The following is a 17505-nucleotide window of genomic DNA, read 5'->3' on the forward strand; positions in this document are numbered from 1 at the left end:
ATATTTACATTTTTACATTCAAACAAAATATGAAACTCATCTCCAATACGGTTGACGTTACAGAGGTTACAGAATCTCTGACTTCTATCCAGACCTTTATACCTTCCAGTGACTTTTAGGATAATGCTTTTATTCATCCTAAAATTACAAATGGCCTGTCTAGACTTTTGAAAACAAAACAAAAAGCACAACACATTATAACTAGCCAGGGGGGATGAAATTATAACTGAAAGCCAAAACATTTACATACATTTATGGTTTTGATTGCTTTTTAATTTGTAGAAAACTTCACAATTCACAATGAAAAGTAAAAAAAGAGGGTGTTTTGTATAAGAATTTGGATTTGTGGATGTGGAATTTTGCGAGGATAATCAACAAATTAATAATAAATGTTTCTTTTGGCTTTGTTCTAATCGTTACATGGTCAAAAACACCAAACAACACATCCTTCCAAAATAATGTATTTTATTATTATTATTATTTGGTTCATAATGTCCCCTGGAGCAGCGCTGTGATTGGCTGAGCCTCTTCCTCACGCCTTGGCCCCGCCCCCCGCCGTCTGGCCCCGCCCACCGTCTTGACAGCACAGAGAGACATGTAGGACCGACCCAGAATCCTGGTACCGACCCTGGCACCGATCCAGCCTCCCGGCGGGCTCTGCTCCGGTCCCCGTAACAGAACTGGCGTTTAGTGGTCCGAACAATCCGAACCTCGGTATATATGTGTCCAGCGAGTGGCAGCAATGGCGTGTAACGGCCACCAGCGCGGGGAGGAGGATGCTGCTGCTGCTGCGGACGGAGGAGAGGAGCCCTGGAAGCTGCGGACCGACACCGAGATGCAGCCCGGGACCCGGCCCCGGACACAGCCCGGGGACCAGCCCTGCTCCACGGCCAGCTGCACCGCGAGGCTCCGTAGAGACTCCGTTAAGAAGACGAGGCCACGTATGTGTTGGCGGGGCTGCGTGTATTTGCTGGGAGCTGCTGCATGTGTGCGGGGGGAAATATAGACATATGTAGACGCCCCATGGAGCTGCTGCGATACGTCAACGACGCCGCCATATTGGATGAGGCAAGACTGCGCTGTAAACTAATACAAGTAAATTGACTAATTTTCATAAAGCGCCTTTCTACAAAGAAATGTACGTTTTACGTCTCATTTATTCATTCACACACGCACTAATATACTTGTGAAACAGTTAGGCACCAAATATAATATATTTAATTTTCTCAGATGGCAAAAATAAGAATGTTATTGATCCCACATAGGAGTAATTCATGTTATATCAGCTATAGAGAACAACGTAGTGCCGAAAAACAATATATATCCCCCCTCACAAAAATAAGAAAAATAGATAAACATATTTTCTCATCAAAAAAACAAATAAAAAATTTTCAGACAATAAAATAACTGAAAAATCTGAAAATTGTTCAAATATGTTATTTTGTTTACATAAAATGTAAAATATATTTATGTAAAATATGCTTTGTTGATGAGAAAATATGTTTCTCTATTTTTCTTATTTTTGTGAGGGGGGATATATATTGTTTTTCGGCAATACCTCGTTCTCTATAGCTGATATAACATGAATTACTCCTATATGGGATCAATAAAGTTCTTACTTTTGCCATCTGAGAAAATTAAATATATTATATTGTGCCTAACTGTTTCACAAGTATATTAATGCATGCGTGAATGAATAAATGAGACGTAAAACGTACATTTCTTTGTAGAAAGGCGCTTTATGAAAATTAGTCCATTGACTTGTATTAGTTTACAGCGCAGTCTTGCCACATCCAATATGGCGGCGACGTTGACGTATCGCAGTGAAAGGCGGGCTGCGTGTATTTGCTGGGAGCTGCTGTATGTGTACGGAGTAAAAGGCGTTCCCCGCCGACGGCGGTGCGCTGCAACAGCCCTGCCGACAGCAGCACCCAGGGGTGCACGTCTCCTGTAACACAATAAAGATAGCTGGAAGCTGCACCGGGGCGCCAGTAAAAGCGAGACTCGGCCCGGCCGTGGGGTTTGTTGTGATAGCAGTGAGCAGTAAATAGACTGAATCTGTTTTGCAACAAGATGGCGTTCGCGGCTCCCGCTGCACAGAGAACGAAGCTGCTCCTGACAGCAGCTCTCACTGTACCCTCTGTACAGAACCATCTACACACACATATGGGCTCATCATAACAGGGGCTCCAAAAATGTTTCCTAGGGGGGGCCAGATGGTGCCACTTAAATTCTTGGGGTGGAACCAAAACTAAAAGCCATCATTACAGGATTTTATTATACTGTTGTAGTATACAGGCTCGGAAATACTTCCTTTTTTTTTTTTACTTTCTAACTTGTCTGCATATATATTAATGGTTAATACCATGTTGGCATATGCATTTTTAATATATATCATATATATTTTAATATGTCATATTTATTTTATTAATACATATATATGTATTTTTTTGTATATGTGTGTGTGTGTGTGTGTGTGTGTGTGTATATATGCATGCATGCATTTTTAATATATATCACATATTTTAATATATCATATATTTAGTTTATTATTACACACACACACACATATATATGTATATGTGTGCGCATTTTTAATATATATCATATATATTTTAATATGTCATATATTTATTTTATTAATACATATATATTTATATATGTATTTTTTTCATATATGTGTATATATATGCATTTTTAATATATAATATCATATATTTTAATATTTAGTTTATTAATACACACGCACATTTTGCATATATATCTTTTTTATTATTATTAGGCTCAGAAATACTTAAAGAACCACCTACTGATATGCATTAGGCCCAAATGATTTGGGATGAAATGCATAACTGACGATAGAATCTACGTGACCGGCAAGTGTTTTTTTTATTATTTTTATTGAGGCCAGTGGGGTGGCCAGCAAATTTGTAGGGGGGGCCGTGGCCACCCCTGGCCCCCCCCCCTGGTGGCGCCACTGCATCATAATAAGACATAGTGTATTTTTTTCTTATCATTATGAAATTTCAGCTGTTGTCTGAAAGAGAAATGTCTCATTTGGCAGCGTTTCCGTGGTTTGGGATGGACATTGGAGGCACCCTGGTGAAGCTGGTGTACTTCGAGCCCAAAGACATCACAGCCGAGGAGGAGCAGGAGGAGGTGGAGAACCTGAAGAGCATCCGGCGCTACCTGACCTCCAACACGGCCTACGGGAAGACCGGCATCAGGGACGTGCACCTGGAGCTGCAGGACCTCACGCTGTGTGGCCGGACCGGCAACCTGCACTTCATCCGCTTCCCCACGCACGACCTGCCGGCCTTCCTGCAGATGGGCCGCAACAAGCACTTCTCCAGCCTGCACACCACGCTCTGTGCCACCGGCGGGGGGGCCTACAAGTTTGAGTCTGATTTCCGTATGGTGGGTCTGCTTCTGCGTGTTCCTGTTCTGTTTGATGAGACGGTGGAGGTGCCGGTGTTCTGCCAATCCTTGCTCCATGCCGAGAAATGTACGGTGGCCGAGACCCGCCATTGCTGAAAATAAAAGTATAGCTGCAAACAGAAACAAACGCCGCTGCAAATAAAATAAACACTGCAAACAAAAAGAAACGCCGCTGCAAATAAAAGAAATGCTGCAAATATAAAGAAACCCTGCTGCAAATAAAATAAAAAAATGACGCAAATAAAAAAGCCACAACGGAAGTGAATTACCGGGGACTATTTTTGCCGATGCACCGGTGTTGCACATTAAAAATTACACGTAGCGACGTTGAACACTAACCTTTTCACTTATTTTCTAATTCGTTGTTCTTCTTATTCATCGCTCTTCTTATTTCTTCCTTTTCACTTACGTCCTTCATTTTCTTCTTATCCTCTCACGTAGAAAACACCGGTGCATCAGCAAAAATAGTCCCCGGTAATTCACTTCCGTTGTGGCTTTTTTATTTGCGTCGTTTCTTTTTTAATTTTCAGTGGCGATTCTTTATATTTGCAGCGGCGTTTCTTTATATTTGCCGCGTTTCTTTTATTTGCAGCGGCGTTTGTTTTTATTTGCAGCGTTTATTTTATTTGCAAAGCGTTTATTTTATTTGCAGCTGCGTTTATTTTTATTTGCATTTTCTTTAATTTTCAGCAATGGCGGGTCTCGGCCACCGTAGAAATGCTGCTAAAGTTTGCATCATTTCTTGCACGATGTAAAATGGATAATATGGGATGTTGAGTATTTGATCCTTCAAAATACACTACGCATGACATGAATTGCATTACACTTTGTGAACATTATACGATAAAGAGAGAAAAAAAAACAATTCTATCTCTTTATTTGATATTCATTCAGTCATTGGCCTTTATTTAACTAGGCAGGTCATTAAGAACACATTCTTATTTACAATAACGGCCTGGCAAGCGACAAGGACCACTTGGGGAGCAAAAAAGAAGTGGACTAGGGAGTAAAACACAGTAAAATTGTAGCTCTACAAAGGTAGAAAACCATTAGGTAGCATTTCTTGGCCAAAGCAGCAGAAATTGGCAGAACACCGGGGCTAGAGCATACCTGTCACGTTTTGGATGTAAAAATAAGGGACATTTTCCACCAGCCCAACTGAGATCCAGTATCCTACATTTTTAGACAGGTTTACAACTAATCTAAAATATCTACCTGTCAAGCACTTACAAACTACAATTATGTGCTCAGAATCTGATAGGACGACCTTTGTTGACACTGAAATGCTGTGGACATTCCTATCTATGTAATTCTTATAATAGAGCCTAAATGAAAACACAAAAGGGAATTAAAGAACATGTATGTATATTAAATATTTTCAGTTTATATACACACTGGTTGTTTTCAAGTGAAACATTTACATTTTCACTCGTGGGTCTCTGGCGTTAATACTGATGACACAGACTCATGTTTCTGAGCCTCCAGCATGTCTGGTGCTGCTGACGGACATCGATCCTCCCCCCATGAGAGACACTAACATCTTAATTACAAATATTTCAGAGCGGGTAACTGAGCCCCATCCTGCTCTCTTTAGGAAAGTAAATTAGCTATCTCATTTTAAGAGATATTTACATGAAGTCTTCGCTTTTTTTGGCAGAAATGCTTTCACTCTTGTTACATCCATCCATATCTGATTTGTTGTTCCGAGTTTGGTCCCGTTTTCGCTACTAACCTCATGAGAACTGCCCCCATGCTACAGCAGGGGGCAGTTATCACGTGGTTAGTGACAATTCAGTTTGGAGAGGTAATGCTTTTTAAAAATGATTATATTATAAAACGTGAAATTTACGGGAAAAAACTAATACGTATGGAAGAGTATTAGGGCCATGCAGGAGAAAAATAAAAAACATATTTTAGAGAAGGAAGATTTTTTTTCATTTTGCACATCAAGAAAAATGTCGAGAAAAAGTAAAAATGTCGAGAAAAAAGTCGAAATTTCGTGATTAAAGTCAATGTTGAGAAAAAAGTCGAAATATTGAGAAAAAAGTTGAAATGTTAAGAAAAAAGTCGAAATTTTGTGAATAAAGTCAATGTTGAGAAAAAAGTAGAAATGTTAAGAAAAAAGTCGAAATGTTGAGAATATTGTTGAAGTATAATTTCAAGAAAAAAGTCGAAATGTCGAAATGTTGAGAAAAAAGGCGAAATTTCGACTTTATTCACAAAATTTCGACTTTTTTCTCGAAATTGTATTTCAACAATCTCGACATTTCGACTTTTTTCTCGGCATTTGTTTTTTTTCTCGAAGTGCACAATAAAAAAAATCTTCCACTCTCAAATTTTTTTTCTCTTGCCTGGCCCTAATACTCTTCCGTAAATACGGGAGGACGGTGGGAAAGAGAGATAAAATACGGTAGTTTCCCGGCCAAAACGGGAGACTTGACAGGTATGGGCTAGAGATGTGTCCGATTACATGGTTATTAGTTTATAAAGTATTCCTGGAATCCACAGTAGCAACATAGAACTACATCCCCAAAAATGTTAGTTCATGCACCTGCTAATTTCAGGTGTGATGAAGTCTCCCAAAATAAATGGGAGCTAATTATTTTTCTGGCACTAACACCTTTTGTCTATAAGTAGCAGTTCCTCCTCTGGGACTGGTGACGACGTGGAGATGAAACTTTGGTTGTAGTCGCACAAAAAAGTGCAGAAAACCACTGAATAGAGATAAAGGTCCTGTTTTCCGACCCCCTCCTCCTCCTCCTCCTCCTCCAGTTTCCTGTTTCTGTGTTCCCCGGGCCACATCCCTTTTATTTATGACATTGTCCCTGTTTTTCCTCTTTTTTTTCACACACAGATGGCGGACTTGGAGCTGCACAAGCTGGACGAGCTGGACTGTTTGATTCGCGGTGTGCTGTACATCGACTCTGTGGTGTCCAGCGGCCCTTCGGAGTGCTATTACTTTGAAAACCCCACGGACCCAGATCGCTGCGTGCAGAAGCCGTACACGCTGGAGAACCCTTACCCTCTGCTGCTGGTCAACATCGGCTCTGGAGTCAGTATCCTGGCCGTCTACTCGGAGAACAACTACAAACGCGTCACGGGGACCAGGTAACCACCGGCTGCATTACTGGAGCTGAAACCTCAGGCCTGCGTTGAGCTAACGGCTCGGGATTGCATGTGTGTGAAATATCAGTTTCGTGTTATGTGATACTTTGTAACCATAGATACGGTCAGGTTACAACTAATGCAGATATAATTGGATTATTGCACATTCTGTTTGCGTTTAAAGAGTTTGTGCCGGGAGAAGCACACAAACATTCTACGTCTTAATTTTTGTCTTGTCATGCTAAATAATCCACAAATTTATTATTGTAAAATTGATACATTTGTCAGTGGGGAAAACTCACTAACTTCAACTACCTGTTTTCTTATCAATTTTATTTCATTTATATAGCGTCTATTACAAGATGTCTCTTTCCAGAGACCAGAACATAAACCCCAGAGCAATTATTACATAAACACTAGCAGGTAAAAACTCTCCTAGTGGGAGAAAAACCTTAAAGGGGACCTATTATGGCATCTAATACCTATTTTAAACAAGCTTTTGCCAGTAGGGGCCCCCTGCCTGGTGTAAGCAAAAGCAGAGATGCAGTTTTCATTAATCTGTCACTGTCACTGTCACATCTGTTGGGGACGTGCAGGACCAGGCTGATGTTTCTGAGCACCTGAGCCTCAACATGGGACCAACTATGAGCTGGACGTGTTTGAGTGTTTGAGTGTTTGAGGGGGAGATGCAGAGGAAAATAACACCCCCTTAAACGTGCCTTAACTGTTGCTGTGAAGAGAAATGAAACAGTCAGGAGGGAGGAGCCAGCGTGAATAGGTTGTTTCTCCTCTAAGTCACGTCTGACATATAAGAAACTGAAATATTGGTCAAATTACTCCAATAAATATAAGTGAGAAACTTGTTGATGCATTTAAATCTGCTCGGGGAGCATTCAGGTCCCTAAATGAAGCGAAACAAGCTACAAGTGGCGTGTCTGTTGATTCCAGGAGCTAATGAACCCCGAGCATGGGACCGTTGTGAAGGTCGGCTAATGATCTTCCGTCTCCACTCAAACGGGTCTCAAAACCAGCAGACTGATGGCGTAACACTCCTAGATCCTGAGATGTTCCTCACTGGTGTTTGTTTGTGTCACAGCCTCGGGGGCGGGACCTTCCTGGGCCTGTGCTGCCTGCTGACCGGTTGCTCCACTTTCGAGGAAGCGCTACAGATGGCTTCTCAAGGGGAGAGCACCCGTGTGGACAAGCTGGTCCGGGACATCTATGGAGGAGATTACGAGAGGTTTGGACTTCCAGGCTGGGCTGTGGCCTCAAGGTGCAGTTTACAGCTGCTTCTTACTTCTGTTTCTTTGTTGTTGGTGACAATAATCAATTCCACTTAGAAGTCCAGGGTGGAAAAAACGTTTTTCCCCTGTGCATATACATGCATATACAGTAATCCCTCGTTTTTTCACAGAGGTTACGTTCCAAAAAGAACCCATGATAAGTGAAATCCGCGAAGTAGCAACCTTTTTTTTTTACAATTATTATAGAAGGCACCCTATAATGTAATAATTTCCTGAAAATGTAATAACGCCTCAAAATGCAATAAAATATGCACTTAACTCAATCAAAAATATAATAAAACCCAATAATGTAATAACTTCTCCAATAATGTAATAAAATATCCTGACGGATATTGTAATAACATTTTTACCAATAATGTAAAACCTTATTACGTTATTGGGAATTTATTACATGGTACTCAAAGTCTGCAATTTAACCCAATAGTCTGGTGTTTCAAATCCAGTGTACTGTATATGACATTCTTAGATACTTAAAACACAAAATGTAGAACTCTAGACTGAAAATGATATAACAAACATAACAACAAATATAACAAATATATATTACATTATCAGTTTTGGAAAAAAAAAAAGACCCACCTGAAAATGTAATAAATTACCAATAATGTAATAAGGTATTACATTATCGGTAAACATGTTATTACAATATCCGTCAGGATATTTTATTACATTGGTGAAGTTATTACATTATTGGATTTTATTACATTTTCGATTGAGTTAAATGCAAATTTTATTACATTTTCAGGCATTTTCAGAAAATGATTACATTGTAGGGTGCTACAAGGCTTCAAATTGCAGAGATCAGCACCTCCCCGCATGTATTTCACTGCTCTTCTGATGCCGCTGCATCCAGACTCTGTAACTAAACATCTTTTTCTTCTAAAGCCGCGGTGCAGGTGTGTTTTTTCCAGAGAAGAACATAGTTATGGGTAGTTTTTGTTGCTCTTTTTTCTTTTGGGCAAAAAGATTCTTATAAACCAACACGCCACCAACGATTCATCAAAGGTCCCGTTCTTGAGCTGCTGCTGAAGCTCATTGGCCGTTCTCAGCTTGTTGCTAAGCGACCAATGTTATTGACACAGGAAGTGAAGAAGCGGGGAGACTGTTAAGCCAATCAGAATGCAGAACCCGATGCACAATGCAGATCCGTGAAGCAGCGAGACGTGAAAGGTGAACCGCGTTATAGCGAGGGATTACTGTAAATGACAGTGGACGACAGCAAATGTTTGAGTATTTCTCAAGTGAAACGGGAGGAAACCTTCTCAGGGTGGATGTTGCTTGTGTTTCGTAGTTTCGGGAACATGATGTCCAAAGACAAGAGGGAGTCGGTGTCCAAAGAGGACCTGGCCAGAGCGACACTGGTCACAATCACCAACAACATCGGCTCCATCACCAGGATGTGCGCTCTCAATGAGGTCAGTTACGCTGCGGCGTGTGCACATGTTTATACAGACACAGGTTTATCATCATCGTTGTGTTCAGAAGGATGTTGAGAGGTTTGCTGAGACTCCTCTGAAGTGAAGGGACCTGCTCCTGCGGCGTTTCCTCTCTGCGTTCAGCCTCTTTACGGTGCTGCCTTGTGGCATCTCGATCAAGCAGCATTGTACAGGGCTATGAACGCGTAGAGGAGGGAAACTGCAGACCACAGGTGGCCACGGTGAAGAAAACAGCCATTCTTTCTCAATATCCAGCTGTTGTTTCCCTGGGTGGTGTACGCCCTGTAGAGGAAAACCACACTGATCATTCTGAGTTATATTACCGTATTGGCACGAATATAAGACGGTGTTTTTTCTTTCATAGTTCTTTTTATTGACTTTCACTTGCACATAAACAAAACATTAAACATTCCCTCCCCACAACGAACTTCCCTTACCCCTGCTGTCACTCAATGATGTTAGGATTACTCTACTTAGTGAAATTTTACAACATATGTTTGTATAACAAAAATGTCCAGAGTGAGAAACCAATTACTACAAGGCACTTAGTGAAACACAGTATAATTGAAGAGTAAAAACGGATTGTAGAAGAAGCATGACAAGGCCTGAGACGTCAGCAACCCAATACGGGTATCTGTCAAAAATTAATAACTAGGGGTTTATCAAAGACGGTGTTTTTTACATTGAAATAAGACTGAAAAAGTGTGGGTCGTCTTCCATTCGGGGTCTAGACATTATACAGGACTGTCTCAGAAAATTAGAATATTGTGATTTTCTGTAATGCAATTACAAAAACAAAAATGTCATACATTCTGGATTCATTACAAATCAACTGAAATATTGCAAGCCTTTTATTATTTTAATATTGCTGATCATGGTTTACAGTTTAAGAAAACTCAAATATCCTATCTCGAAAAAATTAGAATATTCTGGGAATAACTGTTAAACTGTAAGCCATAATCAGCAATATTAAAATAATAAAAGGCTTGCAATATTTCAGTTGATTTGTAATGAATCCAGAATGTATGACATTTTTGTTTTTTTAATTGCATTACAGAAAATAAAGAACTTTATCACAATATTCAAATTTTCTGAGACGGTCCTATACCCATCACAATGCTAGATGGCGCCAGATATCTTTAAAGTGAATGCTGAACTTAACTCCCCAGGCCAAAGCGAACTCCTGTCATGAAGAAGAAAAATAAAAATGGCGGTAAGAGAGAAAAGATAAGAAAATAAGAGAAGAGATAACAGAAAATGGAGAAACGTAGCGACAATCTGGAGAAAAGTGGGTGGAAGATCGGCAGGTTAACAGGCAGCTGAGGAGAAGTTATGATGCAAACTTCAAGATGATTTGAATGAGTTAAAATAACATGCTTTTTCTCTCGAATATATTGTTATAATCATTTGATTTCAGATCTACTGTAATTATTTTCTGTACAAAAAAATTATTTTGCTGTTCAAAAAGTCCTTTTTCAAACTTGAGTCCTGAAAAAGAGGGGCTCGTCTTATAATAAGGTTCGTCTTATATTCGGGCCAATACGGCACTTTATTTTATCCCTATTTGCATTTTCCCTCTTTTTTTTTTTTTTCTCAGAACATTGAGAAAGTTGTGTTTGTGGGGAACTTCCTGCGAGTGAACACCCTCTCCATGAAGCTGCTGGCCTACGCCATGGACTACTGGTCCAAGGGCCAGCTCAAAGCGCTCTTCCTCCGACACGAGGTACACAAGTCCACTCAGACGTCACACACGCCGACGCTCACCTTCATTCATAACAACGTCTAACAATGTCTGTGTTGGTTTCAGGGCTACTTCGGTGCAGTGGGGGCCCTGTTGGAGCTTCTTCATCCGTCCTAACTACACCCTGAAGAATCACCTGTCAACCTGCTGCAAAGCCCCTTAGCACTTTAGACAGCTAGGAGCCGCTCCCAGCGCGGCACGTCGCTCCTCCCACCCGCCGGTTACTGCTAAATGTTCCATGTTGCAGGCGCGCGCCTGGAAGTCATGCGTGCTCTCAGAAAGCAAGCTCCCGTGTAAAGAAAGTGGTGTATGTTTTCCCAGGAATCTGCTGGTGTACTGTAGCAGGTGGACGTTGGTTTCCCGCCTCGGCACTGACAAATCTGACGATGTTTTCAGGACTTTTACAGGAAGCAGCAGATTTTGGTCAGAAGCATCTACAGGAAATTCACCGGGGTGGCCTGAAATACTTTGTTTCAAAAGTACTAGTGATCAGGAAGTGTCGTCCCATTGACTGTAATCCCTCCTCAGTGAACAACCAGGTTCTGGGCCAAGTAGTTGTTGATGTACTTTTACTTCGGTTTACCCAACAGAGGTACAAGATGGATGGGTGGAGACTCTAGTGCTGGCTGCCATGGATACAGATGTACACCCAAAGATTGATTTGTTTTATTTTTCCTTGTTTCCACCTTCAAGAACAGGGATTGTGATGTTTATGAAATGTTTCACGGTAGCTGGAACTGTTATCTCCTACAGACTAATTGCCCCCCAACTATTAATGCATTGATAAATTCCAATCAGGTTGTAGTCGCTCATAACATTTGAGTTCAAATAAGTCACCTTTCAGATGGTTATTTTGGGGTTAATTGTTTCTGTTCCCACCTATCAACTACCGGGGAGTAAAACACTGCATCGTTTACATGCTTTTGTGTGCGTGTGTGCGTGCACAGTTAATTGTGAATAAACTAACTGGGCCTGTGAGTGACATGGTTACTGATCGTTTAGCTGTTAGTGGAAGTTTTCCTGCAGTTCTTCCTCAAGCTGAGGCACTAACACTGTTAGTGCATCACAGTTATGTGTGTTTCCTTCCTCTTTAATCGCTAAATATTGTAACATTCAAATTAGCTTCCTTATTTACTCCTGAAACTGTAACATGCTCGCCAGGGTTTGGAAAGTTACTGAGTAGTTGCCGTAATCAGTCCCCCCCAAAGCTACTGCATCCTTATTCTAGTAAAGAGAAGTCCGAATGTGATGAAACGGGTATATTAACCAATGATTTTGGTTAATAATAATGGCATTATGACTTTAAATTCAAGCACTCAAAGAATGAAAAGCTAAAACTCAGCGCTTTACCTCCAGAGGAGGTGTCAAATGTATCCATCCATTATTTCAGACCCAGGGAGCGAAAGGCAGGGACGAGGTCTGAGACGTGAGACCCGAGCTGGTGTCAGGGTCAGTGTGTCCTCCGGGTTTGCTGTTTACTTCTGTTGATTTACATAATGCTCATCCATCAGCTGAACTGTCATTTGTTGGTTCAATAATCAGTCCATCAATGATCACAGGGACCACAATGAATCTTAAACGGTCGCTGAGTCAGTAAATACCGTAGTTAGACTTTCTCCATTAAATGGAGATGTTGTATCAGTAAATAACGTGCTGTAAATGTTTTTTAAGTGCCTTTCATGTTTTGTGCAGATTTCATTAATATTTTGAGCAATGTGATTTTTTTTTTTTCTCTTCTTTTTTTGGGGTGAAAATTCTCAACTTTGCTTGTACATTGCACAGGAACCTTTTCACTTTTTTTTCTAACTAAGCAAACACATTTCCCTAATTTACTAATTCAGTCATACTTTATTAGTCCCCCAAGTGAAATTGAATAAAATATAAACTCCATATCTTTGTTATGGCTTTTATTTTTTATTTATTTATTCATTTTTACTTCAGAACCTGTAAAGAAAATGTCTTTTTCCAAGTTTAACCCTGCATACCAGCACTCAAGTTCAAAAATCAGGGGGGATGGTGGATTTTATCATATGGGGACAGATAATTTGTGCTGATTACAAATAATATAATATATTACAAATAATAGCACTGACCAAAACACCTGCAGAAATACTGCAGGAATGACATAGCAGCAGTTAAATGCAGCCTTCTGTAAGCTTTAAATATCCACTGGGCTTACATCAAATACATCAAAACACAACAATAAAAAACACTTTTCTGAACTTATCAATATGACTCTGTCCTTCACAGGATAAGTAAAATGGATCACTGCAAAAACTCAAAATCTTAACAAGAATATTTGTCTCATTTCTAGTTAAAATGTCTAATTTTAGTAAATCAAGACTCACTTAAGACTCATCACTGGAGAAAACAACAATTTTCACCTGTTTCAAGTAGATTTTCACTTGAAATAAGTAAAAAAATCTGCCAGTGGAACAAGAATTATTTGCTTGTAATAAGAAGATACATTTTGTCCCACTGGCGGATTTTCCTACTTATTTCAAGTGAAAATTTACTTGAAACGGGTGAAAATTGTCAAATAAGTTATTTTTCTGGTGTTATTTTTCTGGTGATGACTCTAAATGTTGAAATAGCAGTAAAACCACATTCATTGATGAAATGACATAAGGGATGGAAAGGAGGGATGGCAGTTTTACAGGGGGGATGATTTTGACCATTTTTATTTCACGGGGGATGCCATCCCCCCTCATCCCCCCTCAACTCCAGTACTTATGCATACCCTTAATGACTCTCTGAAATAATGTAGTTCAAACAGCACAGAGATGCAGAAAATGTGCAGGTTGCAGGCCAGGATGTCAGCAGGCGTCTAGCAGAAGTCTACACAGACGGGTGGAAGCAGCAGTGGGATGATCAGAGGGGGGACTGCAGGGCAGGATGCAGCTCCTGAAGCTCTGGCCTGCAAACATGCTCAGAAGAGAAAAAGGGGGGGCAGACCAGCACAACAAACTACAAGAACAATGGAGAACGCGTCTGGGAAAAAACTTGGAAGCTGGGACTTTAAAGGCGTGGCCTTTGTGGTGCCCTTAAACAGTTGGACCTGGTAGGATTCAACACTTGGGGGCAGTACAGCAATCTGAACTGAGAGAGTTAGTCCACGGGCCAGAGCCCAAAGTTTCACTTGTCAGCACCACTCAAGGTGACAAAACTTGCTTGTCATTTTTGAAAATATCCATGTCTGTAGATGATATTTTGGTAAGATAACCTTCCTGAGTGGCAGCTGGATCATAGTTTAGTGACATGTGATCATTCTGTACTTGGTTAATCTTCTTAACACTACCTTAAGTACACAGAACTTGATAGCCCAACTATAATCAGATCTTGACATATTCCCATTAATAACAATGTTAATTTAGTTTACAATATCGTTATGTTTATAAAAACTTAAGCTTGTTCTTTATCTAATTGTGGTCCCTTTATGTCGTGTATTTGCATGATAAAGACCAGTTTGTGGCTGTTATAGTTTCATAGGAGCTTAATGATGCTCTTCTAGTTTAAGGCTCACAATGACCTGCAACAATGATATAGTAGGGGGTATATTATACATTTCCTGAATCTTTATGGTCCTGTGAGTATTCCAGTTTTTGTATTTTGCGTCTCTGTTGTTCCTAGATGACACAGGGATAAAAGATACTATATCATTTAGGCGAAAATTGTGTACAAAACAGGGCCCCCTGTTTATAGTTTAAAGAGCTGCAGTGACCTCTATGTTGGTCAGAAAGATTCACATCTTAGCTTTAATGAATGGCAAGGCAAGGCAAATTTATTTATATAGCACAATTCAACACAAGGTAATTCAATAATTTACATTGACATTAAAAGCGGCAAGACATAATAACAAATAGGTAAGAATAAGAAAAGAAGTAAAATAATAAAAAGCACAAGCTGTTAAAAAAAATAAAAAATAAGGGCAGTAGAGTACAGCAGGTTTAATTTAAGAGTACGCTTGAGTAAACAGTAATGTTTTTAGTCCTGATTTAAAGGATCTACAGTTGGAGCAGACCTCAGGTCTACAGGAAGTTTGTTCCACCGGTGAGGAGCAGAATAACTGAACTGCCTCACCTTGCTTGGTTCTGGTTCTTGGGAACCACAACAAACCAGATCCAGATGAAGCTCAGGGGTCTGGGAGCTTCATAGGAACTAACAGATCAACCATGGATTTTGGTCCAAGAACATTCAGGTCTTTGTAGACCAGCAGTAAGATTTTAAACTCTATCCTTTGACTCACTGGAAGCCAGTGTAGTGATTTCATGACCGGTGTAATGTGGTCCAGTTTCCTGGTGTTTGTAAGGACTCTGGATCAGCGTTCTGGATCAGCTGCAGCTGCCTGATAGATTTCTTGTTAAGGCCTGTAAAGATGCCATTGCAATAATCCAGCCTACTGAAAATGAATGCATGAATAAGTTTTTCCATGTCTTGTTTAAACAGAAACCCCTTAATTCTAGCAATGTTTTTTAGGTGGTAATATGCAGATTTGGTGATAAACTTTAGATGGCTGTTGAAGTTCAGGTCTGAGTCAATAATTACACCAATATTTCTGGCTTGATTTGTAGCTGTCAATGACATGGAGCCAAGGTGAACGCTGATCTTTTCCCTTTCATTTTTAGGGCCAAAAATTATCACCTCTTGTCTTTTCTGCATTTAACTGGAGAAAATTCTGGCACATCCACTCATTGATTTGGTGAATACAGCTTAAAAGGTCCCATTTAAAATGATACCAAAGACAATATTGTGAAACATTGACAGATTTCCTGTACATGAGTCTAAACCAGGATATGCACCAGCATCTAAAATGTAATTTTCTGAAGGGGGTGGTAACTTCATGAGCTGATAACTATGATACAACTGCCACTCAGGAAGGGTTATTGTAGCAGGGCGAGTGCTACGGGGCCCGGCCGACAGGACAGAGAGGACACAGGGTTTTAGTGCACAAACTGTTTTATTCTCAATTCACCCACACACGTGCACAAGCCCCTTCAGCCAGCCGACCCTCTTGCTGCTGCAGCCACTTCTTATCAAGGCAGGCAGGGTGGAGAGTTTGATTGGGAACACCTGTTCTCAATCAAACTCTCCACCCTGCCACAGTTATCATACCAAAATATCATATACAGACATGGATATGTTCAAAAATGATAAGCAAGTTTTGTCACCTTGAGTGGTGCTGATGCGTCTGGCCCAAGGACTAAGTCATTTTGTTTCTGTTTGCTTTGTTCACATAAATGATAACAGCTTTATTGAAAGGAAAAATAATGAGTGTGTCTGACCAGGATAGGCCAGGTCCTGGTAAAGAAGATGCTCCATCAGCCAAGGACCTGTAAATGAGACTGGACCTGGCCGTTCAGAACCATCCCATAAGGCTTGGTTCTGTCCACCTCAGAGCTAGAACACATGCAGAATGGTGGGAGGAGAGGAAGATGGGGAAGGATACTCCTCTGATCTGGGTCTGTGATGTCACAGAACCTCTGGATGGATCCCTGGATTACACATTTTTAAACCTGCTTCTCCTAAACACAGTGTTAGGATTTTGTTTCTTAGTTCCTGATGACTTTAAACCCTCAAATAAATGGTCTTAAATGCAGAAAATGGTGAAAGATCCTCGTCTGGTGCACTATAAGAAAACCAGGGAACAGATGCAAAATGCAATAACTTATTTCATAATGTGGCAAAATTTAATACAAAATGGGGCAGTTTATTACAAAATGAAATGAAAAAGTTATTACATTTTGGACGTTGTTAAGCCTTTTGTAATAAACTGCCCCATTTTGTAATACATTTTGTTATTGCATTTTGAGAAGATTATAAAATGCACATGCAACTTTTTTATTTTCTAGGAAATGTAATAACATGGTGCATTATGTAATAATACCTATTATTGTTGTTTGTTTAACAATGAATTTATACAAGAGTGACTTTTGTTGTTTTTTATGCAATTTCCCTTAGAGCTACAGTATGTAGCCCAATAAATCTATGTATAATACTCCAAATATAACTTTAGTTGCCTATTTGAAGTTTGGAATTATATAGGCCAATAACAAACAAATAAACTATGCTTTAGAATTGTTATTACATAATATACCATGTTATTACTTTTTCTAGAGAATAAAAAAGTTGCAAGTGCATTTTGTAATAATCTTCTCAAAATGTAATAACTTATTACATAATGTGGCAAAATTTATTATAAAATGGGGCAGTTTATTACAAAATGCGGCTTTATTACAAAAAAATGAAAAAGGACATTTTGGACACACTAGCCGCTTGATGAGTCTGGTCTGATGGATAGATATATATATATATATATATATATATATATATATATATATATATATATATATATATATATATATATATATATATATATATATATATATATATACAAAAAAAATGAAAAAGGACATTTTGGACACACTAGCCGCTTGATGAGTCTGGTCTGATGGATAGATATATATATATATATATATATATA

The 17505-nt window shown here is 39.6% G+C and overlaps 1 protein-coding gene across 2 annotated transcripts; it reads left to right on the forward strand.

Moving 5' to 3' along the window:
* Positions 1-571: 571 nt before the first annotated feature.
* pank2 (pantothenate kinase 2) lies at positions 572-11690 on the forward strand. Of its 2 annotated transcripts, none has more exons than XM_061743794.1 (7): positions 572-941; positions 3065-3417; positions 6293-6546; positions 7640-7816; positions 9139-9262; positions 10881-11006; positions 11091-11690. In XM_061743794.1, the coding sequence occupies exons 1-7, from the start codon at positions 743-745 to the stop codon at positions 11139-11141; spliced, it is 1284 nt and encodes a 427-aa protein (XP_061599778.1). In that variant the 5' UTR covers positions 572-742; the 3' UTR covers positions 11142-11690. The 2 variants fall into 2 exon arrangements, with proteins under 2 accessions (XP_061599778.1, XP_061599779.1); XM_061743795.1 differs by having other exon boundaries at positions 7640-7783.
* Positions 11691-17505: the final 5815 nt, after the last annotated feature.

The sequence above is a fragment of the Cololabis saira genome, chromosome 16 (genome assembly GCF_033807715.1).
Source record: "Cololabis saira isolate AMF1-May2022 chromosome 16, fColSai1.1, whole genome shotgun sequence".
NCBI lineage: Eukaryota > Metazoa > Chordata > Actinopteri > Beloniformes > Belonidae > Cololabis > Cololabis saira.